General features: G+C 34.7%; 2 protein-coding genes across 2 annotated transcripts; both read right to left on the reverse strand.

The window, feature by feature from the left end:
• Window positions 1–22: 22 nt before the first annotated feature.
• Window positions 23–15,611, reverse strand: LOC144850437 (uncharacterized). The gene is made up of 20 exons (XM_078707713.1): window positions 15,504–15,611; window positions 14,710–14,982; window positions 13,974–14,084; window positions 12,231–12,407; window positions 11,022–11,039; window positions 7,867–8,202; window positions 7,187–7,432; window positions 6,483–6,617; window positions 6,042–6,185; window positions 5,189–5,314; window positions 4,691–4,807; window positions 3,895–4,245; window positions 2,934–3,179; window positions 2,605–2,739; window positions 1,959–2,111; window positions 1,379–1,510; window positions 1,032–1,145; window positions 474–584; window positions 170–358; window positions 23–27 (listed from the first exon to the last, which is right to left on the reverse strand). Exons 1-20 carry the CDS (start codon window positions 15,553–15,555, stop codon window positions 23–25), a joined length of 3,171 nt encoding a protein of 1,056 aa, XP_078563839.1. The 5' UTR covers window positions 15,556–15,611.
• Window positions 15,612–16,822: 1,211 nt separating this feature from the next.
• On the reverse strand, window positions 16,823–24,462 carry LOC144849881 (uncharacterized). Its single transcript, XM_078706976.1, has 8 exons — window positions 24,371–24,462; window positions 20,813–21,050; window positions 20,641–20,690; window positions 20,246–20,316; window positions 19,806–20,024; window positions 19,290–19,448; window positions 18,720–18,834; window positions 16,823–18,060 (listed from the first exon to the last, which is right to left on the reverse strand). Exons 2-8 carry the CDS (start codon window positions 20,962–20,964, stop codon window positions 17,765–17,767), a joined length of 1,062 nt encoding a protein of 353 aa, XP_078563102.1. The 5' UTR covers window positions 20,965–21,050; window positions 24,371–24,462; the 3' UTR covers window positions 16,823–17,764.
• Window positions 24,463–25,750: the final 1,288 nt, after the last annotated feature.

Here is a 25,750-nt window from a genome sequence, read left to right on the forward strand (position 1 = left end):
CCCTCACCCCCATACATAGTTATCAACCTTTAGAGATTTGAAATGCATGACAGACTACACCATTTTTGTGGTTGGGGGTGGGGGGGGGAGTGGGTTGGAGGGAAGGGGAGTTGAAGGAAGGGTGTTTTTCGCGTTTTACATTTATTTTTATATGTGTGGTGTTTATTACGAATACTTAAATACTCTTTTTGATAGATTTTTCCTCGACTAAATTTGCGTAGTGGAAAACAGGCTACATTCAAACTGGTTTTGGTAGTTGACTGTATTAACTTACCTTGTGTTGTAGTAGGAGCTGTTGTAGTTGGTTCTGCTGTTGTAGTTGGTTCTGCTGTGGTAGTTGGTTCTTCTGTTGTAGTTACTAAATAAAACAAAAACATTGTGGTTGTACAATTCCACCAAAAGCCGTCAACATCCACCACAGTAACAAATAACAACTATAAATTTTGTTTAAACAACTCCTGTCTATATCTTACCTACATAACACTCGCTGGTTACTCTGTCACAAGCCTTATTAGCTCCACATGGACATGTTAGGGTGCAATATTCTCCATAAAAACCTTGTTCACAACTTGTTGTATTTTGATCTAATAAAAATAAATAAATAAATATACTGTATACACTTCGTACTTTTCTGATTTTCTGATGATTAATTTACTATAAGAAAATCTAATTGTCTATTACAATGTTATATTCCTCTATTTCACAGTTAAAAGCTATCAAGTTATCCAACATGTACCAACAAGAATAATCTTTACAATGTCTGTTGTGTGATCCTTTTGTGTGATATAAAGCTCTGTCAAGACTATCAAACTAGTTTGTCAAAGTGTCAAATATGGTAGTGATATATGAGCACATCACATTTTTTTGTCACATAAAGTTTGATAGGGTATAGAGAGTTTTAATAATGATGTGACATACTGTTCTAGTCCTGATGGCAAGGCCTGAAGAAACACTAGTGTATAAAAAACATGATTTACAGAATAAAAAAAGCAAACTCATGCATTATAGTATGAGAGGTTTTAAATACTTACATGGTATACATTCACCGGTGGTTCTATTACAAGCCTGTTGAAAATCACATTCGCATTGAAGTTCACACAACTCACCAAAATCACCAATCAAACAGGTAGAGTCAGGGCCAGGATCTGACATTGAAATATTTAAATTCACATGTAACTATGTATACAATTTTCTAGTGCCTACTTAACTAGAAACTACCACAAGTTACTGTACACTGTGAATATAATAATATTATATAACACCTAAATAAATTTAGATTTATTTATCAAATGTCATTTGATTGGACGATTGTGGGTCACATTGCGTGCAATAGTACGCACTATTGAACATACTTTTTTTACTACTGTCAAAAACAAACCTTTGCAAGTGTCACCAATGAATCCATCTGTGCAGACGGAACCAGAAGCGCATCCAGCAACATAGTCACAGTCACCATCGCTACAATGACATTCAAGATCACAGTTTGGTCCATAATGTCCATCTTCGCACACTGAATTAAAAAAAAAATCATTGCTTTTTATTTACTATTATTAGAATTTCAGAGGTACAGTATCCTCATTTGACAGACTTTTGGTTAGCTTTGGGCACAATATCTAAGTTATTGCCTTGAAAAGTGTTTATAAAACTACAAACTGATATACCTGATCACACAAGTTAGTGGTTTTGGTACTGGGTCTGAGTTTAAATCTTTTTGTTAAAAACTGTTTCTAGTGAAAATGTTTTTGTACAGACAAGTTATTCTTTTTTTTTCATTTCATAACATTTATTTACAAATTATTCAACAAAAATAAAAGGATAAGAAAAATGATGATAGGTCAGAGATTGAATGCAGAGGCCCGGAAGGAGGGAAACAAACATCTTGAGGTGGGCGAGCTTTAAAAAAAAAAAGGGTTTTTGGGGTAACCATGTATGAAATGACTGCATATGTAAAAGTTTACTTTGATCACAATTTTGTCCCATCCATCCAGACGCACAAATACAGCCGAGTGGATCCGGATAACAGAATATCTTTCCACTACAGTTTCCATTTGGTTCTGAACTGCATGTTGTACTGCAATCTGTGCCAAACACATTGTCTCGTTCTTCACAAACTATAATTTCAAAAGGGATACAAACAGTATCTTCATTAAAACACATATTTATATATTTACCTTTGGATTTTGACTAGATATATTCAGTGTATAATAGCAACCTTTTGTTTTCACATGCCACAAAACTATGCAGCTGTGGAAAAGTCATTCTGTGCATATGAACAGTCGTGTGTGTGTGTGTTTTTTTTTGTTGGTTTTTTTTTTTTTTTACCATATTTAATGAGGGTGATCCATCCAGCAATTGCTGCTCATTAGGGACCCTCAGAGGTTCACAACACAACATTATACACAAGATGCTCTATATAAACAAAGTCTTATTACAAGTCTTTGGGAGTGGAGTTGTAATTGTGTCCTTAGAAAAAATCCTGACATATGACGGGACTTGAACCCAGGACCCTTGGAGTGGTAGCCAAGCACCATAACCACCAAGCCACAACTCCACTCCACTCCACTGTGTGTGACAGGCCATTCCTGTGCTATAAAATGTACTTACCCTGGTCACACTGTGAACCATGAAACCCTCCTGGGCAGACACATGAGCAAGTATCAGCGGAACAAACACCTCCATTATAACAAACAGGACAGCGCTCCAAGCATCCTGGACGTCCACATAAACCACCAGGACAGCCTGATAAAATATAAAATTACTGTATATTATGAGAGAGAATGAAAAAGTGTATATATTGTATTGATGAATTTTACAGTAACCCTAACCATAAAGACAGTCTGACCTAACGGCAAAACTGCAGTATAGCTCAATAGCTGAATATTCTTTCTTCATTGTTTTTATCTTTTTATCAGAATAAAATCATAAAAATTCACCTCTGACCACTACTCGAAAGTAGGCATGGGCTTTCTGGTCATAATCACCGTTTAGAAAACATTCATAAACACCCGATTCTTCAATATATGCTTTTGTAATAGTTAAGATTGGTAATCCATTTGCAAAATCCAAATCCTCTCCATTAAATTTCCAACGTAGATTCGCATTCTCTTCGGCATCTGTAGATAATTTTGCGAATCCGCCATGTGAAACACGGACTACATCTACTAAAGCGTTGATTGCAGCTAGTAAAAATAAATGAAATATTTAATCTATCAATTAAAATAATAAATCCAAAATTAACTAAATGTTTGTAATAGTGCCCTCTATGTTGTTTTTTTTTAAATATAGCTACATCTAAGGTTTGGCCATGTTTTATAAAATTATAAATCAAAATGTTGTTACTGCAGTACATGCAGTAGAATAATGACATGAACCTTAACATTTCCCTATTATAACCTTTACAATTAAAAAATAAACTACTGTGGTAAGATGCTGTTGAAGTGAGTAATAATTAGGGACCTTAGTATAGGCCAAAAATACGGTTAAAATGGCTGTGTTAAAAAAAAAATGTTGTGCAGCATTTGAATGGCAAGGCTAGGCCTATGCTGTACCACCAGGCAGGGCCAAGAGATTCAGAAGGGTTGCCGCAAAACAGGGGAGGGAGAGAGATGTTGCTATGCTAGCTGGGCCTATACACCCAATTTAATACACCAGCGTACTACTAACTACTGCCACTAATACTATCTAGGTAGACCTAGGTCTAGCCCCACTAGCCTATTATAGTAGTAGTAGGCATGTTGTCTTTGGCCAGTTGTGCGTAACTAGCAGGTGTGCGTAACTAGTACTGAAATGGATATGACGTTTATGTCTGTTTATGATTGTACGCTTCAGCGAACACGGAATATCTGTCCTCCTCCCCTAATAGTCCCTATATCATTGATTATTATGTATACTGACCATTATTTGGGCGAAACCATGCTGTTGTCGTTGTCACAAATCCATCAAGGGTGGCTGTACCAGTGAATGGTCCCACTCTTTGTTCTGCAGTACTTGAAGTTCCAACAACAACTTGAATAGAGTTTGTGTTTGCAGCATCATCACTATCTGGAGCGATATCTGAATCACTTGAGAATGGACCATTACTTGAGGCAGTAAAATCCATGAATACTGAAGGATCATCTGTCAATGCAATAGTCATTTCTACCGTTCGTGAATCTTTGAGAGAGTAGAATGTCAGCGTGACAGCAGGATCGCTTGACATGTCTGTCCATGGGGGGTCTACCACCAACACAATATCCATAATTTCATCTACAGAAAAAAACAAACATATTGCAATCATGCAATTGAAAAGTCTCTAATGGTTATGCAACTAAATCGAAAACCAGTTCAGATATGGAACCAGTTCACACAGTCCCCTTCCACTATCGAATAAATGTGATAATTTTGCATCAGGAACCAAAGTTAATTTGTCAGATTTGCTGCACTAGCCTGATGTAAATGATAATTCACGGGTGGGACTCCAACCAACTGCCTCAAGATCATTAGCATAACGTTCATACCTGTACCTCTAAATAACCAAGTTACTAATGTACTGTGAAATATCTTTGCATCAGGGACCTAAAGCACTCCTAATGAGGGTATATGTTTTAAAACTACACTACACTTTGTTGGGTCCATGAGGTGTCTCCTTAATAGGGGTCCTACTGTAGTATAGAAAGACCTGTAAAGATACATCAAAAAGTTTGTATTCTACCTGGTGCAATGCAATCCCCTGTCACCTTATCACAGGTGAGAGATGATGAACATTCACATTGAAATTCACACTGTGTACCATAAAACCCAATCGGACATGGAGTCTCTGCCAAATATTCTGTAAAAGAAAACAAGAATATCTTTATTTGTATAATCATATATATGATCCGAGTATTAATTCAATAATCCCACCCCACTAATTTTAGCTATATTCAAGTCAATTTGCATGTAATCCAAGTATAATCCCAAACAATTGTTATGTACACAAGTCAAGTTAAAAGTTAATATTCATAACCTGTGACTGTGTTCATCAAACACACTGAAGTGAAACACTTCCTTAAATAATAAGTATTTCACTTAAGTCAATCAATATTTTTATAAATTTATTTATTACTTATAAAAGTAACATTTTGAAAAAAATTTTAAACTTCAAGGGTTTCCCTTAATTCAATAATCCCGCATATTATGAATATTCATATAAGAATAAAATATTTATTACCATCACAAGTGTCACCTGTCATGCCGTTAGTACAACCACCAGAACAGCCACTGAAATAATTACATTGAGCATCTGGACAATCACAATCAAACCGACAATCTGGACCATATTTACCAGTGGGACAAACTAAAACAAAACACATTTCCATGTGACCATAACGGAACTGGGTCAAATATAATCAACAACTGCAGTAACAACAGTTGTTGCTGCAGTATCAACTCTTGTAGTATCAACAACTGCAGTAACAACAGATTTTGCTGCAGTATTAACTGCTGTAGTATCAACAACTGCAGTAACAACCGTAATTGTTGCTACAGTACTACGTCGAGTGGTCGAGTGGTTAAGGCAGGGGCGCCAGAATACAAACCATAAGTCATACAATCAACACAGGTTCAAGGCACTCCTCAATGATGGTTGTGTTTTTTTTTTTTTTTTTCTTATTTTATACCATCTTTAAAAAATGTGGCCTATTCATTTCTAATGGAGGAACTGATCATTAAGTGGCATCAATATAATATAAAAACAAAAAGTTAAACCTTTAAAATTGTTGATGGATAAAAATATATAAATATTTAAAAAAAATGTTGTTGGAATAATTGTTTAATTTGAAATTTAACTAAAACTGGAATTCGAGTGTTAACAGATATCACCCATGTGAACTTTAGAACCCAATTTCAGAAGGGTAGGGTCCAACGTATTGGTCCATTGCCGTAGACAGACAAATGAGTGTTGCTTGTTGGCAGCTGTATGACTTCAATTAGTCTCAGCTGCTGCTGCTGTAGTAGCAACAGCTTTAGCAGTACCACTACAATCTACACCATTAACGATAGGTTTAATATCCCATCAAACTTACACGATTCACATGCCAGTCCATAAAAGCCTCCAGCACAAGAGCATCCAAAAGGTGGTGGCCGACACATTATTTTACCTTTACAGCTGTCAGCAGAACTACTACATCTAATAGTACCATACTTTCCAAAATAATTGGTTGCAAATGCTGGAAAATAATACATCTAGTTACTGCAAAGAATGTTTAAATAATTACAACTGAATTATATTACTTTATGTTTTTATTATTGACCTTTTACATATACAGATAGAACCTTTTCAGGACACAAAAAAGTGTCCCCTGGATAGAAGTTTCCTGTGTAATGCCCTAATTATTTCCATGCGAAAGAGTTCCCTGAATAAAGGTTGCCTAAGGGTTGAAATATGTATTGCCTCTCGTTTGTTTCATGCAAAAGTGTCCGCTGAATATGGTTTATTGTATTACAAAAAATGGTATGATACATACGTGTTTCACAGAGATCACCAATGTATCCAGAAGGGCAGATACATGTACAAGAAGCAGGTTCACACACTCCACCATATTTACAGATTGGACATGTGTACCGACAATTAGGTAGACCACACATCCCTGCAGGGCATTCTGTACGAACAAATTAGTTGTTTTTAAAATAATGCATAACAGTTGTATTTCATCTTGCTTAATAGAGACTCGAGTGGCCATAATATCGGCAAAGTTTGCTAGCCACTCCTCGGCCATAACTCTGGTGGTAGAACAAGTCTTCTCGGAAAAAGGTCAAGTGTACACTTCTGGGTTGTGTCCACTTAAAAAGAACTCATTGGATCTTTCGGTATGAGTAGGGTTACACCGGATTCCTGGTCCATTTTGAAACCTTTGTAATTTATTCATTTATATATTCCTTTCAGTGATACATAAAAAAGGGAGCACTGAGGAAAGACAAGAGCTGTCAAGGACAACTATCAGGACAAGTCTCTCCAACTCCAGACAAACAAACAATACAAGAAAAAATAAAATTAAGATTACAAGAAAAGACTATGTACAATATGAAAATCAAATTTGTAACAATAAATGTATGAAAAATAAAAATTATAGTTGAATTATGTTGTTATTGTTACCTGACCTATCTACAAGCTTCAAAGACAGTTTCTAAATGAACATAAGTATATTGCAAAGGATATTGCCTTTACTACCTCTCACACTAAGCCGGAAAAATGCATGCATGTTTTCATCCCGTCTTCCATCTATGTAACATTCATAGATACCATCATCTTCAACAGTAGCGTTTGAAATCTTTAAAACTTCAAACCCATTGGCTGTGGGGATGTTTACTCCATTAAAACTCCACCGAAGTTGTTGATTTTCATTCGCATTCGTTTGAAGCTGGGCGTACCCACCAGTCGATGTAACAACAAATGGATTCAATGGTAGAATATATGCTTCAATCAAAACAAAATGAACATACAGTATGTATGTATTAAATTAAGTTAAAAATTGAAAATAGCTAGAATTTCTGTATCTATCAAATACAGCTGATGTCACATTACCACGTAACATACCTGTGTTCCTATGCAAATGTGTATTGGTTTCAGTACTGTATGGGTTCAAAACTAAAATTTCAATACTTTTTTAATTAATTTGTAAATTGATTTATAAAAATGGACATTAGAGAACTAGCATGTGTGGTTTTGTGTATTTGTTAATATTTCATAGTCCAGGCAGTACCAAAAAGCATGTTTCAAATACTCTATATTCAATTCAAATAGTGTCGACCATTACACTATGGAATTTTCTACGTATTTACAAACCGATTGCTTAGTTTATATAAGCAAGTATAAAATGGTGTTTGACAAATAATTTGCCGAGAAATTACCTCCAAGTTCCTGAATAAAACATGTAATATTTATTGGCCTTGCATCATAATCTATTGGTATATACCGAGTCAAAAAAGGACCTGGACGAAGCTCTGCTGCACCAGATGACGGTAGTCTCAAGATTAACCTGCACAAGGTTTGAGTTCGTATTGTGAGTGCCTGAGACCCATCAAATAAAGTATGACTCCAATCAGTATCCTCCAATTCCACATAATTGTGGGGTTCAACTAAGTACGACAGTGATATATGTGGTATTGGAGCACTGGTATCCTCTTGAGTGTGGTATAAACTAACCCACTTGTTCTGCAAAAAAGCAGTAAGGTCCTGCGGAGGTTCTACACAAGATAAGAAAGCAGAAGAGTTAACTTTTCTGGATTTCCCAAATGCAATTTCTTTTGCACAGGAAATTCATTTTATATAGGCAAGAATCTTTACGTAATTTGTTAGATTATTGGAGCATCAATAAATAATGATGTCTTCTTTCAAAAGCATTATTTTCTAAAACCTATAGGATATATAAGTATTGTTATAAATAAAGGGTGAAAATCAGAAATCAAAGATAAATTGTAATTATCTTTTATACTATATAAGGTAACCTCTTGATTGTTATGCAATTCATTTATATACAGAATTTCCACATCTATCTCTCCTTTTTTCAGAAATAGTTTTTGATTTTATTATGTAATTCTTGTTGCTAGATTTAAACAAATAAAGAAATGAAATTTAATAAAGTCTAGTTTCAAGATGCTGTCAAGTCGTACTGTCTTTATTTTACCCATTTTATCATATTATTTTATTATGAAATTGTTTATTTTTATGGTGTTTATATTTGAACGCGAGCCAGAGTTCTTGACAACATAAATAAATTATATTGAATGACTGACAACCTAGTAAAGAAAAATCTTATTACATTACACAATTATGGAAATACTTTTTACAAAAAAAGATAAAGATATAACGATAACTAAAAAATAAATTTGAAAGTTGAATATTATACAGATATTGACTGCTTAGAGGTTAAATATAAGATTTGACATCCCAGAGGGAATGATATTTTGTTCGAGGGAATATATTTCCTCAAACAATATATCATTCCCAAGGGGTTGTCAAATCTTATATTTTACCGAGATAAAAGGCGATATCTGTTATATTACATAGCCAACAACAAGTTGAATATCTACTGCTGGATCGAGTGTAGCTAGGCCTCCTTTGTAATAAGCCTGCTGATGATGTGAGGTCTGGGCTGTCGATTTGAGAGGAGCGAATTCGGCAACTCTATTTAAACGTCAACTTAAAACTCTTCTTTTTAATTAATTACTAAGTAATGTTAGGCGCTCTGTTCTTTGTAGGGCGCCATATAAAAACTTTTATAGAATAGAATAGAATTGTGACCAATACGGGTGCACCACAAGGCACGGTATTGGCACCTTTCCTTTTTACGTTATATACATCCGACTTTCGATCCAGTCATGTTGACTGTTCAATAGTTAAGTTTGCTGATGATACTGCATTGCTTGGGCTAATACGGTACGATAATGACAGTCATTATAGGACTAAAATTGTTAAAGATGTATTGACAATTGAAACACACAAAAATCAAGGTCAAAATATTCTAAATTTAAATTGGCCATATCAAAGTAATATATAAGTTATCCACTTTAGGTCGAAAATTCAAGTCAAAAACAATTAGTTTACGTAATTAACAGGTAAATTAATTTGATTACATTTCGTCTGGAAAATCGTCGCGAGCGAAAGTAAACAAAGATTTCAAACCACGAGTATGCATTATGCAGGATTGGGAATCGTCACAATTGAGAAGGTGTTTTCACACAGATCGCGAGGAAGTTTTATGATTATGCATACAGAGTTGCATTATGAGATACGTTTTGATCGAAAACTTTGACTGGAAGTCAAAGTTATTTTTTGAAAAAAAAATGTCTGTATTTCAGTTAAATTTTTGGACTCATTTTTGATGAAAGTTAATAACTATTATGATACTTCAAAATGACCCACTTTTTTCGAAATATTGTTATTTTTATTTTTTTGGAATTAGTCAAAGGGACAATACATCTTTAACTTTGTTATTAGTATTGTGAAGATAACTACCTTAAACTTAATATTACCAAAACTAAAGAACTTGTAATTGATTTTCGTAAACATAAAATAGAGACTGAAGTGGTCGTAATTTATAATACTCGTGTTGAAAGGGTCATTTAAATATTTAGGGGTCGTTTTCGATGATCAACTTCAATGGGGAGATCATATAGATAGTGTAATGAAAAAACTTAACACTTGTTTGTATTGCCTTCGTAAAATGAACGACTTTCATGTCAGACATGAAATCCTTACTATGTTCTACCAATTCGTTATTTGTGGTGTATGGGCTTATTGTATTACAGCATGGGGTAGTAACGCGTTGAAAGAGGACTTGGTGAGGATCGATCATAAAACAAAGAAATTAGGTAATTTAACAGTGGCTCTAGTCTGCAAAGTGTTGAGTCTGTTCACCACACACGTGTGATGAGACTGTTCATGTGTATCCTAGATGATAATAGTCATCCACTTCATGATAGGCTGATCTATTATACCTAGAAGTGGTAGGATGCGACTGCCATACTCCCGCACTAATCGTTATCGTTATTCATTTGTCCCAATGAGCATCAAGTTTTTCAATATGAATTATATGAGATAATGCACAGTGTAATAAAATTATATATTAGATTAGTGATAGCAATAATAATTACAATAATGACGACAAAATTAATATTTTTAATTGTTGTTTAAATGTTACCATTTTAATGTCACATGTTCATGGCATAGTCAAAGTTTGATTTTATTTATTTTAATATTTTTTTATAGTTTTTTCGTTTATTCAAAAAGTAGCTATAATTATTCAAAGGTTTTCCCTGTGTTAACATTGTAAGAACAGTCACATAGAAATGTATTGGCCACAATGGAAATAAGGGCCACAATGGAAATAAGTTTGACCTTTGGTTACTTTTTTGTGTTACCCTGAATTCATTCTTTGTATTTTATATGTTGTGTTATTTTGTGAATTCGAATAAAGAAATAAAAAAATAAAAAAATAAAAATAAAATATAAGTATGGGTCTGCATTTTGGGGATATCAGATCTTTAAAAGACTGTATACTTACGTAATAATACATCTGGTGCTGAAACAGAATATATAAAAAAAATCATGATAAAATTCAATAAAACAAGTAATTGGGGTTGTAGCTTGGTCTTAAGATGTTTGGTGACCAATTAAATAACACAGGAGTCTCTTCAGGGGGTAGGGCTTGAGTTGCCATCACCTTCTTTTTGACAGCTAAAATGACATTATATATTGTTTGAAGGTTTGCATGGCGAAATCAAATGTTGATATAAAGTTTGCGGTACACCACATTATATTAGTTCTGAAAAGAACTGTTGCGTTTCTCGACGTTTTGATCAATATGCTTTGATTCTCACTCCTCAGTTCTTTTCAGAACTCAACAGTTCTTTTCAAAACTAATATAAAATGACATTATTAACTACTTTTTTACCACTTTTTTTTTGACAGATTATTAATATTATGTTAGCGCATCCCGATTTGAAAAATCCTGGATCCTTCTAACAGTTTATACTTACCATTTGTATAGTTACAAATATGCAATTAAAAGTATTTAAAATTATTCCAAATACAATATAAAAAATGGTAATAAAAATATAGAATCTATGTTATTCCTTATGACCATTTACACACAACGCGGGCGGTTTCCGCTCAGGATAGATAGAGATTATATGTAGAATAAGTTTTCCGCTTACCGTTACTGCCCGTCTGTGTAAATTGGCCTTTATTTTGTTGTGCTGCATAGGTAGCCTTGTTCGTGCAAATGGTCTACTTTTTCAAGTTTTTTCAAATACCAACATATGGTTATCAAAAAGCGAAAAGCGTATATGATTTTTTCCATGAATTTATAAGACCTGACGCGAGTTGAAAGCATCAGCTTATGCGTAATAATTCATATTTCATCATCTAAGTCATTTCCACTGCTGCAAAATTCAAGTTTTTTTTGCTTCAGCGTAATTAGTAGTGTTGAATGGATTTACTTTTTGCAAAGCGAAAAAACAAATGCGCAACCAATCAGAACCCAGGAAATAAGTTACCTCACCATCTTGAGAACTCATGTACATAGAACAGTTTAGCAAACAGGAAATAAAAATGAAAATCACAGTTACAGTTTTCGCTCTTCTAGTGATAAATAATAAATGGTAGTGTGATTTTTCTGTCTTTGAAAACATTGGATTGCCACAATGCAATTTGCAAAGTGGAAAACAGGCTAAATTCAAACTGGTTTTGGTAGCTGACTATATTAACTTACCTTCTGTTTCAAGCATAGCTGTTGTAGTAGGAACAGTTGTCGTGGGAGCCGTTGTAGTAGGTACAGTTGTCGTGGGAGCCGTTGTAGTAGGTACTGTTGTCGTAGGAGCAGTTGTTGTGGGAGCCGTTGTTGTAGGAGCGGTTGTAGTTGGAGCAGCTGTAGTAGGAGTTGGATGGTCTAAATTCAATATAAAAATAAACAACAAACTATAATTTATATTACATATTTTAAAGATGTATTGTCCCCCTGAAAAAATAATTCTTAACAACATTTTTGTTGGATATGCCATTTTAATGTAACATAATAGTTATCCACTTTGACCAAAAATTGGATCGAAAACAAATGTATTTACCTGAAAAAAATGTAATTTAAAGAAAAAAATGGCCAAATTGGCTGCCAGCCAGTGGGTTTTTGGTTGAAATTGACCATTTATTTTGTCAATTTATAAGTGAAAACATTATTTTTTTTTTTTTTTTCGATGGAAGTGATTAACTTTATTAAAACTACAAAATAACCTATTCAAAGTCTGATTTAATAAATCTTCATTTTTCATGTTACATGTTACAATACATCTTTAAAGCCAGTGTCATTTTAGCTAAATTTGATAAACTTGTTTAATTAAAAAAGCATCATCTTTTTTCTTAGGTCAGTTTAAAAAAACATTATATTTGTTTGTGCATATTTTTTTGTAAGATGAATAAAGCTTCTTCAGTTTTTTAAAGCAATAATTATTTATATTGTTGAGTATGCATTGCATATGCTCTTCTGGTTCTGGTTCCTAGTATACTGGTCATTTGAGAACATTCATATCAAACATTTGTATATACGATACTGTATATGATATTTTATACATGATCAATTCCCTAGTTCTCTTTATGACATCATCAATAATGGATATAAAAGTGTGCCCAACTAAAACATGTTAACCAAGTTTTTTTCACCTTTCATTTCAATTTTTCATGTATTATTAGGAAGGTTTCGCAACCTTACGAATACGATAACGAAAACGGATACGTCACACATTTGTGAAACTTTTGAGCTGATCCCCACTTCATATTCGTAAAGCGTATTCCTGTTGACGAAAATCACCATTCATATTCGTAACTACAAAACGAGTATAGTTTTTGATCTATTTTGCACATTTTGCATTTGAATCAGGAATGATTCATGATTATAATATAATTATAGATTTATTGAAAGTAATTTACTAAAGTAATTTACTAAAATGCCAGGTCAATTTTTATAAATAGCAGTTTTTAAAGTCCTCACTCGCTTTGATGTTACGCTAGGCCTAGGCAGCCAAGCACAAAGCAACACGTACCTGCGCTTCGCTCAAATATACCGCAGTCATATTTTGGATGACGCCCTCAATATTTCGTTGCCGTGCGAAACAGATTTTTACTGGCTTACGAAAACGAATACGTGTGCGTGACGTATCCGTTTTCGTTATCGTATTCGTAAGATTGCGAAACCTCTCTATTATTGACAATTATTCCACTGCAGTTACTACATTTTGTTTTACTGTACTCTCAAATCTGTAAATTATTTAGCATGCTTTTTCAGGTATTCATACTGTTTGCAGTAAACTTTGAAACAAACTAAAATCAGGCATTATTGCTGCAGTAAGAAAATGTAGTTACTGCAGTAACTGCAACAGATCCCTTATCAATTAGAACTGTAGTATTAATTTTATACCTTAAACAACATTTTGAATTGAATTACTATAATATGAAGTATACTCACCTTCTCTACAACATACATAACTCTTTGAGTTACAGGATAAAGCTATCCATTCTTGTTCTTTATTCATGTAGGCACAATCAAGACCGGAAGACGGCTCATCCGCTTTCCAGGCTAAATGGATATTAAAACAATGTTAACATAGCATAGGTTCTAGACGGTGATTCTACTAATGATAAAGAGATAAACATTTCGGCACATTTTGCATTTCATATGTACTGTATACAACTTGGGCTTGAAAAAAAAATCTAAATGCCAACTAGTGGCAATCATATTAAAGGAATACCATGGAAGGTATGGCCTGGAAGTCTAAAGCTCTGTCTACACTCTCAACTTTGTGATGTACATATATATGGACACTACCATATTTGGGCACATCACACTTTTTTTTAAACTAGTTTGTAGTGTAGTCAGGGCTTAAGTGTTAACAGTGTAAAACAGTGGCAGATCTCAATAAAACACAAATAAATCAGTCAATAAGATTAATCAAAACAGGGCAGCCAGGGCAAACTTTCAGAAAACACTATTATTTATATAAGATGTATTGCCCTATAAAACATAAACAATGAAGATTCATTTTTAAAAAAGGCTTTGAATAGGCTATTTCACAGTTTTAATTAAAATGGCATATTCAACAACAAACATTATTTTTTCAGGAGAACAATATATCTTTATCTTAATCTTAATTAATTAATTTCTTATTCTTTTTTATTTTTGTTTATAATTTTTTCCTTTTCACCTGTAAACACCGCCTCTTGTCCAGTTGCTGCCCAAGTCCATGCTCCATTTATTTTACAAATACCCAAAAGTATTGGATCGTCATTTAGCAGATTAGCAGCTAAAAAAGTATTTATTTCTGGAGATTCAATGTAGATGGGTACACTGACGCCACCACGAGTGGCGCGGCTGTCACAGTGACCATTTGTGACAAACTGATTGTAAGTTTTGTCCTTGTCTTCGAAATGAAAAGTAATGTCATCAGTATAGTCTGTTACAGTCCACGGTGCTGTCACTGTAAACAAAAATAAAACAGGGTGATTTTTGTGTCAGTCTACATACTGAATGCAAGGGTTTTTGTTATTTGAAAACAGTATCATACTCATGCTGTAAAGTTTGGTTCCCACTGGGACGCAATGCAAGGACATAAGCGCAACTCAAGTATTTTGACCAATCACAAATGATGGATTATTCGAAAAGCAAACTCCCAGCTTAATAGCACAATTTAGTTTTCAGGACACGTCACACTACTACTTATCTATCAAGTCGAAAAGTCATTCTACACAAGCATAAACATCCGTAAATTCCCAGCTTAATTGCATCATTTCGTTTTTTCATAGTGCGTCATAAGACTACTAATATATCAAGTCAAAAAGTTATTCTACAAAAGCTCAGAAAATGACTGTTAGGCTCAATATCTGCTTTAGTCGTGTGGCATGTCATTAAAATGAAACCTCACTATAAATGTCTAATTAAAAAGACTGCTATTAGAATTGAAAAGTGTACAAATATGAAGAAAAAAAATGTCTAACTTACCCATAGTTGCACAAAGAATTGTACTCAAAACATAAGTTTTTAGGTGAAACATTTTCACACTTTTTTTTTTCTGGATTACATCACAAAACTACGCGATACCATCTTAGCCTTCTGTTTATCAGAAACAGAATGTGTCAGTTTTAGTACAATTCAAATTCTTTAACGATTGAAACTAATCAATAATTATTGCTTAAAAGAAAAACAGGTTAGCGGAAAAAATGAGTTCAATAGAAGTATATTAAAAATCAATATTGATTGGTCTTCTCAACAAATTAAGACTATTGATTTTTATAGCCGATTTAACACAGTAAAATATTTTACTGTAGTTGTAGTTTTGAAACAATTCAATAGATATAGTAATCAATATACTGAATATTATTAACCAGAGGTTATAGAGATATAATTTAGGTACCAAATTCCTTACAAAACTATTTTTAAACTACAATTATTATATTATTACTAGCGGTTACCATCTAAAGCCTTGTCTACACTACTGTATCAAACTTTATGTGACAAAAACATGTGATGTGCCCATATACGGACATGATGATGTCATATCACTATCTTATTTGAACACATCACACTTATTTTTGTCAAACTAGTTTGATAGTGTAGACAGAGCTTTACGGACGTTATCTAGTAAGTGAATTCATCATTGTACAGTTCAGACATTGCTTGCTGTCTTTGAATACAATGACCTTGCTGAGAATTACTGAACACGATATTTGGCCATCGCAAAGACATTGTTCAAAAAGAGAAATTTTCGCAAAAGATTCCATTCTAACATACAAAGGTGCTAGAATGGCGCAAGTATTGGTTTAGGATAGAGGATAAAGTTAGTACTGTTATTTGTGATCTATGTGAATTAAGTGAACTGAAACAGCTGTAATAATAACTTTAATAGAAAAAATAAAAGAATGACTGGACAAAAATAAACCAGTTCTGAGAATTAAATTACATGGAACGACATGGTAAAGAAAAAACCGCAAGAAAATTAATTTGGAGGGAAATGATACGCAATTTAATTCATTTCGCGTCAAAAGATGCAATATAACTAACACAAAATCAATGTAACCATGACTTGAAATCTATAAATTGTAAATATTTGTTCATGTCGACCTTGCTTATTATTATAGTTTATATTGATTGTATTTCATTCTGCTGTGACAATTGTTTTATTAATACTGTATTATAAATATATAATTTTTTTTAAAGGTCAAAGTGCATGTATGTTATAACTTTCTTGAAGACAAATTGATGGCAGAACATAAACTTTTTAACTTAGTTTTTGATTTGCTATAATAAAGACAAACTACTACTTTAGTATAAAATGTTGTGTTTATTCTGAACCATGTATTAATACATTATTTTGTACGAAAATGATTATGATGATTAAATTACTTATTTAAAAAATATATATACAATATGGAATATTTATTTTAAACGTTGATGAGATTATGGATTTTTTGAAAGAATTGTATTTATTCACAAAAAAAGAAATGGTGTGGGGGAACATGAGCCAGTTATTCAGACCTCCCAAGTCTCCCGAAAAACACACATATGTCATATACCTATTGTATACATTTTTGCCAGATATTTCTTTATATACCACCCTCTATGTTTGGTTGTATTTTTCTTAATATAGCACCCTCTATGGTTTGGCCATGCAATATTTAATTTTGAGTTATTATTCTTGCCAATGGAGATTAAAAGAAATGAGGATGAGTGGATTAAATAACGGTGTGGGTGGGTTAAATAACGGTGTGGGTGGGTTAAATAACAGTGTGAGTAGGCTAATTATGGTTCACATCCATACACTAAGGTTCTAGGTACAGTAGGTTAAATAACTCCTTAAGTACAGTACATCCATGAACTGTTTCTAGACATGTAGGGCTTACAAAACATCACTGTCTTAAAATCAATTAAATCAAAAATTTCTCTCACACACAAATTGTTTGTCATAGGACGGATACTATGATAAAATATTTTACACACTATAGACACAAATATCAATGAGCTATTCCGTGCACTCATCAGATACCGCTGAATGTTGTTGTTTCTTGTCCACTGCGCTTTGAGACGGTTATCGTATTTGGCAACCACCGTGTGTGGCTGCACCATCCCAGATCAAAGCGCAATATAAAAACTATCTATTATCCATATCTTCATTTCTTCTGCCAGGATGCGCAATTTGTACAATGTAATGTTTAAAGCAATTATGTTGAAAGTGTAAATATACACACCCCAGCACCTTTCAAATTTCAAATGACACTTCCGTCTCTAATACCAAGTTTCTCCTGCAGTAATTTAGTAGTCTTTGTAAACTCTTCCTCCATCAATTCCATTTTTTTCAAATCGTCAGATAATAATGAATTCTTTTGATGTAAATTTCGCGTGTCAACTTTGACCTTTGACAAAGTTGGATTAATATAAGATTTATTGTAATTTGTTTCAGAACCTCTGACCTTAGCGGATTTTGCCCTCTGGCCTTTTATATTACCAGTAGATATGGGTCGAGTTGTCTCAGACTTTAAAGGTCGGTCACCCTTCAGTACAACTAAAAGAAAATTATAAAAATGACTGGGGTAATAATGTTCAGTGCTTAGAGGTTTCACAACATTAGGCGCTATATAAATCCAGGATATTATTATTATTATAATAAATTTCCTGATTTTAGATTGTTTTATATAAACCATACTAACACAGAAACCTGCTTGAGTTTGGTCCATAAACCTTGGTCTACACTATCAATTTTTATGTCACAAAAAATGTGATTTGCCCATACATCAGGCACAGAACATGAATTCTAAACCACCCGGTGATATATTGAAATTTAATTAATTAATTTGAAACGATAAAGATGAGGAAATCTGTGAGAATGAGAAAAAGTCGCCCCCAATCGAGATTCGAACCTGGAACCTTCTGCTTGATGCAGATGTCCTAACCATTAGTCCACTGGGTTTTCATGGTATTGTTCAAACTCGATTAGATAGCGGCGCTTTTACACCCTGGGCATGGAATGGCGGAACAGCACTAGTCCCTCAATTGTACGCACACGCACCAGAGAGCAAATTGATACGCCCTCATCTTTTCAGTATTTTTATTCACGAAGTGGGATTTCCTTTTATATATAAACACATCAGGCACAGAACATGAATTCTAAACCCCCCGGTGATATACTGAAATTTAATTAATATATATAAACAATATATTTACCCGCACTAGATGGCCTTGCTCTGACGCTATCTGCTTTCCGTTGCAGATGACCACTAAGTGGACGTTTCGGCTTTTGCCGTTCACCTAACACTTTGTTAGCATCAAACAGCTCAGGCTAAATAAAGAAAAAAAAAACCAAATACAATAATATTTAAAAAAATATTTGTCATATATGCTTATGTACCATTAAATCAAAATGATTCAGATACAGAGGTCACAACCAGAAAAGTTTATGAAAGCATAGCAGCCAAACAAGAGAGGGCATGACACAAATTGAAAAAAAAAATACATCAAATATAGAGGGTGATATTAATTAAAAACTTATGTATCATCATTAAACAATGGATACACGTAGGTGATTTCCAGACATGGGAAAGGCGAAAAATGTGTTGGGGGAAAATGCATCTTTTGCCTCTAGTAACAAACTAGACCCAAAAGTAGTAGAGCCTAAATATATAAATGTTTAAACATTGCCTTTTCGCAGGAGGGAAACTGAAAATATCAGGAGAATTGGCCATCTTGGTCACAAAAATAATCATACAATATATTAAATGAAAAAATGAATATTACCTTGCAAAATGTCTTAGGCCTTGGATTTGTATTCAATATGAAATCCAACATATCAGTAGGTGGTCTACCTTGTTCATTACCAGTTAGTGTAGTGTTAGATTTTCCTGAAGCTGGTCTCCTATCTTTCGATGATGTGTCCTGCACGTTTTTATTTTTCTTCTAAATATGAAATAAATGCAGTGTAAATGCCATAATTCCAAGCAATTATAGATATACCTGGCGATTCCAGAGTTTAATATTCTGAATCATGGTATGATGGTATATATATACTGCATTTTAAAATACAACTGACAGTGATTTTATCTGTAGCATTAAAGCTGTCTACACTATCAAACTTTATGTGACAAAAAATGTGGTGTGCCCATATATGGACATGATCATTTGGGCATATCATTACTACATTTGGGCACATCACACTTCCTTTGTCAGATATGGTAAGTCATTTCAAAACAAGTGCATCTGTCAATTCTGGTAAATTACAGTGAATAAATATAACAATAATAAACCTAAACTCACATGTTGTTCCGTTAAAAAGAAATTCCCGTTGTCTACATTCGCAGATGTGGTCCTGTGAATTACAAGTAGGTCACGGTGGTAGGCTAGCTGCTCTTCTAAGTAAGCCATCCTACTCTCAAGTCTTGCTTTGGCCCTGTCCAACGCATGCACTTCTAGCTCCTTGTAGTGTTTGTTTAGTAGGCCTAGCGATAACATTGCCCAGTGATTGATAGCCCTTGACTGATGTAAAGAGAGAACAGTAATGCTTATCAGTTTAATGGCGACAGTATTTTCATGAGTGGAAGCATTGTCATTCTTTCAACAATTACAAAACATTATTATCCTCTCATCATTCATAACATACCAATTGCCCTAATGGACATTGCTAACTTTGTTTGCACTACATAATATACCTGCAATGTTTACTTACTAATGAGCTAGGAAATGAAAAAGTAATTTACCTTTCCAGGAGAATAGATTTTACATTCCTCTGAATGACGATCGTCCATTAGTGAAGAAGGTGGGCTCATACCTACAAGAAAAACAAAATGTCAAATAAATAATACCAGAAGAATTGGTAGAATTATGTTTTTTAAAGCAAAGTAGTGAAACTGTAGCTTGGTGGTTAAGATGCTTGGCTACCAAATTCCAGGGTAGTAGGTCCAAATCCTGTCAGATGTCAGGATTTTTTTCTCACGACAGATTGACTCCACTCCAAAAGGCTTGTTTAAGATTTTGTTTATAGAGCATCATGAGCATCTGTGTACTGTAAACAGGATTGCCACCTTTAAGAATTTTACTGAATGGATTCGGTTATGGTTATCCTTGCCTAATGTAAGTAAAACAATTATCTCACCCACTATATTTGAAACATGAAGAGTAGCACCTTTGTCTCCTTTCCAGGATCTAGAATAAAACAAATATGTTAAAGAGTGTGGTTCCATGTGAATACTTACTCTTATTACTTATTTGGTAACTTAATATTATAACTGCAGGCCTACTTGCAAAACTATTACTATATTTTTCACCTTTTAATAAGCAGTATAAGGCAGTTCAACTGGTCTTGAATGCGTTGAGTCTCGGCTCTGCTTTCCAGAACCTCTTGCCGCATCCTTGCTATAGCTTCTCTAAAAGCCTTGCTGTCGATGCCGGCACTACTGGATCTTACATGGAGGGGCATCCTTCTTAAAAGTAACTTTACATGTAATATGTAATTGAAAAAAATCCTAACTGCAGTGTTGGTGCCAACAGGTTAGCATGGTAGATCTAAATTAACAGAGGAAGCAATTAAGTGATATCCAACTGAATTTGTCTTGAACATTATTACAAAACAAATAAAGGAATTCAATATGTGATTAGTATTTACAGGGTCAACATGCATAACAATTGCTATGTAAATGGCTTTCCATACGTACAAATGGTTGCTATAACAACATGCTATGTAGGTTTAATTGTTTTATTATGAAACTAAGATCGGAATTTACTAATAATAGTCTAGAGATGGTTTAGCTTGGTTAACAATGTTGTAGTGATAAAATATTCCCCTTCTTCGTAATAATAGCAAACGCAATAGTATGTCGGATATCCGAATACTGGGCAGTTGCATTCCGGTGTCGGAACTGTATCCAGAGTGTTAAAAAAAAAAATTAAAATTACATTGTTTTCCAGTCAATTATTATTATTATTAATATTACGCAGCAGCAGCCTAAAATATGCCTTTTTCACTAAATGGAAAACATCTTTGATCGATGACAAACAATGCCGTGCAATGAAGCGTAACCAACAGAAATAACATAGCGTTTTCAGCATATTTTCGAAGGACAAGTTACTTAAAAATTCGTAACTCCTTAACGGACAGTCGTATGGACAAAATTTTACTATAAAATGTTCTTAAAATATTAGCAGTAATATAGGCCAATTTTTTAATAACATTTTACAGTAATTTATTTTCTCATACGATCATCTGTTCAAAAGTTACGATTTTTTAATTAACATGGTGTCCTGAAATCCCATGAAAATGGGATGTTATTTCTGTTGGTTACGCTTCGTTGCACGGCATTGTTTGTCATCGATCAAAGATGTCTTCCATTTCGTGAAAAAGGCATATTTTAGGCTGCTTATGTTTAGGCCTAATATAAAGGTAGTGGGACGATTCAGCCCCGAGATGATTCGGCACGAGACTATTCGGCCCGGGACGATTCAGCCCTGGGCTGAGGCGATTCGGCACACTTAAATTTATCGGCTTTGATATGCATTTTATAAGCATAAAATAAGCTTTTTTCCCAAACTTTATTTTCAGAGAGACTATGGGGTAGTTCTACTATGGATAAAGATGCAATAAGGCCAACATTTTGAAAACATTGTCGAAAATGATTGTTTTTTAGTCACGTGAACGATGTAAACAATTACGCCCTCTGTTGGCCGCTTGGCGAATCAACGAAATAAACAAAGTTTTTGAATAAATTGAATATAAAATTACGTTTTTTTATTTATTTTATATATAGGCCTATATCAACATTGTCAACAATATCAATAAAATCAGGGGTGGCGCCAGGATCTTCCCGACGCGGGGGCTACATTCCCCGACGAGGGGGCTATGCGAGCGAAGCGAGCATAACTAGGCTGGGGGCCAGGGGGCCGCCAAGGGCCCCCGGAAGCAACGCGTTCTAGCGTCATTTGAGGTCATTTTAATCAGATTTAGGGTAGCCATTTTTTCCATTTTTTATAATGCATAAATAAAATACTGCGTGCAAAAAAACGATGCGCGATGACTGTTTCAATCCATATTTTTCAATTTAAAAAATAAAAGTTCAAAGAAAATTTAGAAAAATAGAGTTGGAGGTCCCGGAAATTGGACTTATTAGGCCTATACTTCAAAACATGAAACAAAATATATAAGTCCCTATCAAGGTTGTGACTGAGCTAAGAAATGTTTTGAAAAATAGAGATGTTAGGTCCCGGAAAATGCACTTCTTGTACTTAGAAATATGACCAGCTTTATTGTTGGGGCTGAGCTAAGAAACTGTTTAAAACTATAGCTTCAGGTCTTCAAAAAATTGCATTTTATACTTCGGAAACATCAGGCCTAGAGGCTTAAAAAACGCAAGCGTAGACCTTTTTCAGTCGGGGAAATAAGTTTATTCCTCCCAAGTGTATGCGTGCGTACCATCTGGACTTCCGAGTGGTGAGAAATTCATGACATACAGGACATTGAAAATGTAATAACTTAGCTATAATAAGATGTTGGCTAAGCGAAAATGGCATGTTTTTTTGTTTATAGTAATGGATGAAAAATTTATTTTAGGTGCCCAACGGTACAGAAGGTTACGTAACGTAATTCGTTTTTGCTGTAGTGTAGCGTACGTCGACGCAGTACACGACGTAACCGTCAGTAAACTTTGCCTGGAAAATAACTACAGTACACATTTTGGTCCCTGGATGGAACATGATATCACGCGTCTCGACCCAACGTTGAACGATTCGTACAAAGGGATACCGCCAGAGACAAGTGCGAACCTAGCTATTGTTTAGTAGTAAGTTAGATCGCTGGCAATAATGAATGCATATAAAGTGCATATCACTCTGACGTACTCTCACGGTCAATGAAACGTCGCGGTTTTCTAGGCGCTGAAGCTAGCTACGAAGTGAACGCGAACGCGAACGCTTTTTACTGTATATTATATTCCCCGACAAAAAGTACCCGTGTTCCCTTCGGTAACCGTCGGTAAACTTCGCCTTGAAAATAACTACATTACACATTTTGGTCCCTGGATGGAACTTGATATCACGCGTCTCGACCCAACGTTGAACGATTCGTACAAAGGGATACCGCCAGACAAGTGCGTACCTAGCTATTGTTTAGTAGTAAGTTAGATCGCTGGCAATAATGAATGCATATAAAGTGCATAATACTTAATAGCCCTCTGACATACTCTCACGGTCAATGGAACGTCGTGGTTTTCTAGGCGCTGAAGCTATATGAAGTGAACGCGAACGTTTTTTTACTGTATATTATATTCCCCGACAAAAAGTACCCGTGTTCCCCGACGGGGGGGCTAGGCTCCCCGACGAGGGGGCTAGAGCCCCCGTAGCCCCCCCCCCCCCTCCCAAAAATACCAAAAAAATATGAATATGAACTCAGCAGGGCCGAATCGTCCCGGATTCATTATGACATCTAAAAAAATTGCCCAGGCTTTTTTTTAAATTTCGGGCGATTCAATGTGTGGGCCTTCTATTTCAAAATTCTGAATCCGCTACTGGTGTTAGAGATCATAAACACAAACAAAATCGTTCCGCCTACTGGCTAGTTGAGTAAGCCTCCGTCTGCAGCAGTTTCTCGTACTAGCCCGCCCAACTACTGCGGCCGGGGCGGGCGAGACGAGCTCAGCCATAGACGGATGAAATACCAAGAAGTTCAAGCAGACTAGGCCTACCTAGGCTAGGCCTAGCTAGGCCTTTAGGGCCTAGGCCTATCCACCACCTGACTCGCCTAGCAACTGAAAACACTATTAAACAGACGCATTATTATTACACATTTTTGTATCATTTTCTTTATTTTAGTCAATTCGTAATTATTTCATACCAACCTTAATTATGAATTACTGTCAAAAAGCACACATTTAATAAATAAAGTTTCTGACACTTGTACACCACACACGCAACGCAAGAACGATCTTCTTGGAAAACAAAATTCATTTATTTACTATGGAACGCTAAGAGCTAAAAAAGATACACATATAATATTTGGCTCGCCATAACTTGAAAGAAGACCTCCATCCATCGGCTGGAGCATTCTCTACTTCTCTACGGAGCTTTTCGTATGTTAATACACTGTGCTCAAGTGGACACCCAATTTGGCGCCAGTGGAGCACAGTATAAAGTCACTTAATTTTAATATCTTTTCGTATGTTAATACACTGTGCTCAAGTAGACCCAATTTGGCGCCAGTGGAGCACAGTGATATAAAATAGAAATAAAGTCACCTAAGTTTTAATATCTTTTCGTATGTTAATACACTGTGCTCAAGTGGACCTAATTTGAAGTCACTTAAGTTTCAATATATTTTCGTATGTTAATAACGCTGTGCTCAGGTGGACACAATTTGGCACCAGTGGAGCACAGTGATATAAAATAGAAATAAAGTCACCTAAGTTTTAATATCTTTTCGTATGTTAATACACTGTGCTCAAGTGGACCTAATTTGAAGTCACTTAAGTTTCAATATCTTTTCGTATGTTAATAACGCTGTGCTCAGGTGGACACAATTTGGCACCAGTGGAGCACAGTGATATAAAATAGAAATACAGTAATATAAGTCACTGAATGTTAATATCTTTTCGTACACTGTGCTCCCGTGGACCCAATTAAGTTTCAATATATTTTCGTATATTAATACACTTTGCTCCAGTGGATCCAGTTTGAAATAGTCACATACAAAAACCTCGAGAAAAAATACTTCTGGAATTCAAAAATATTTCAAATATATAGATATGTTCAATATCGGTTACTCTATCCGTAATGCAAAAGAAAAATTAGTTTCAAGCCATATCAGTGATTTTAATAACTTGCGTTTGTCAAAGATTATTACTTATTTGGTGTCCCCGGAAAGTGCACCTATTCATTGAAATATTTACATACAGAATTAACTCTATTCCACCAACCAGCGTGGGAATCGAACCCACGACATACGTGTTGTCAGCACGACGCTCAGACGACTGGTCGGTGGAATAGAGTTAAAGGTATGCGACCAACTGTGTTTGGGGTTCACAGAATTATACGTCCACCTTTCCACTACACATCATGAGGCGACAAATCAATGCATCTGGTGATGTGCTGGAAACGACCCCAAAAGGCTGTGGTAGGGCCTTAGTGCTGAGGCAGGGAGAGCACATTTAACATCTTTTTTTAATTCTTTATTTAATTTTTTTTTCAACCTGTATTCGATCTCGTAAATTTAACAAGGTTAA

This window comes from Antedon bifida, chromosome 8 (assembly GCF_963402885.1).
Source record: "Antedon bifida chromosome 8, ecAntBifi1.1, whole genome shotgun sequence".
Taxonomy (NCBI): domain Eukaryota; kingdom Metazoa; phylum Echinodermata; class Crinoidea; order Comatulida; family Antedonidae; genus Antedon; species Antedon bifida.

What these genes read in the sequence shown, in the direction of transcription:
- LOC144850437 (XM_078707713.1), bottom strand. Translation starts at nt 15,555, where the DNA reads ATGTTTCACCTAAAAACTTATGTTTTGAGTACAATTCTTTGTGCAACT. An exon ending in TTTCCGGCTTAGTGTGAGAG is followed by an intron (nt 6,618 to 7,186) that starts GTAGTAAAGGCA and finishes TTGTTCGTACAG; the next exon opens with AATGCCCTGCAGGGATGTGT. An exon ending in TGGTTCACAGTGTGACCAGG is followed by an intron (nt 2,112 to 2,604) that starts GTAAGTACATTT and finishes TTGAAATTATAG; the next exon opens with TTTGTGAAGAACGAGACAAT.
- LOC144849881 (XM_078706976.1), bottom strand. Translation starts at nt 20,964, where the DNA reads ATGCCCCTCCATGTAAGATCCAGTAGTGCCGGCATCGACAGCAAGGCT. An exon ending in TCATGTTTCAAATATAGTGG is followed by an intron (nt 20,317 to 20,640) that starts GTGAGATAATTG and finishes TTTTTCTTGTAG; the next exon opens with GTATGAGCCCACCTTCTTCA. An exon ending in TCTTTTTAACGGAACAACAT is followed by an intron (nt 19,449 to 19,805) that starts GTGAGTTTAGGT and finishes TTTCATATTTAG; the next exon opens with AAGAAAAATAAAAACGTGCA.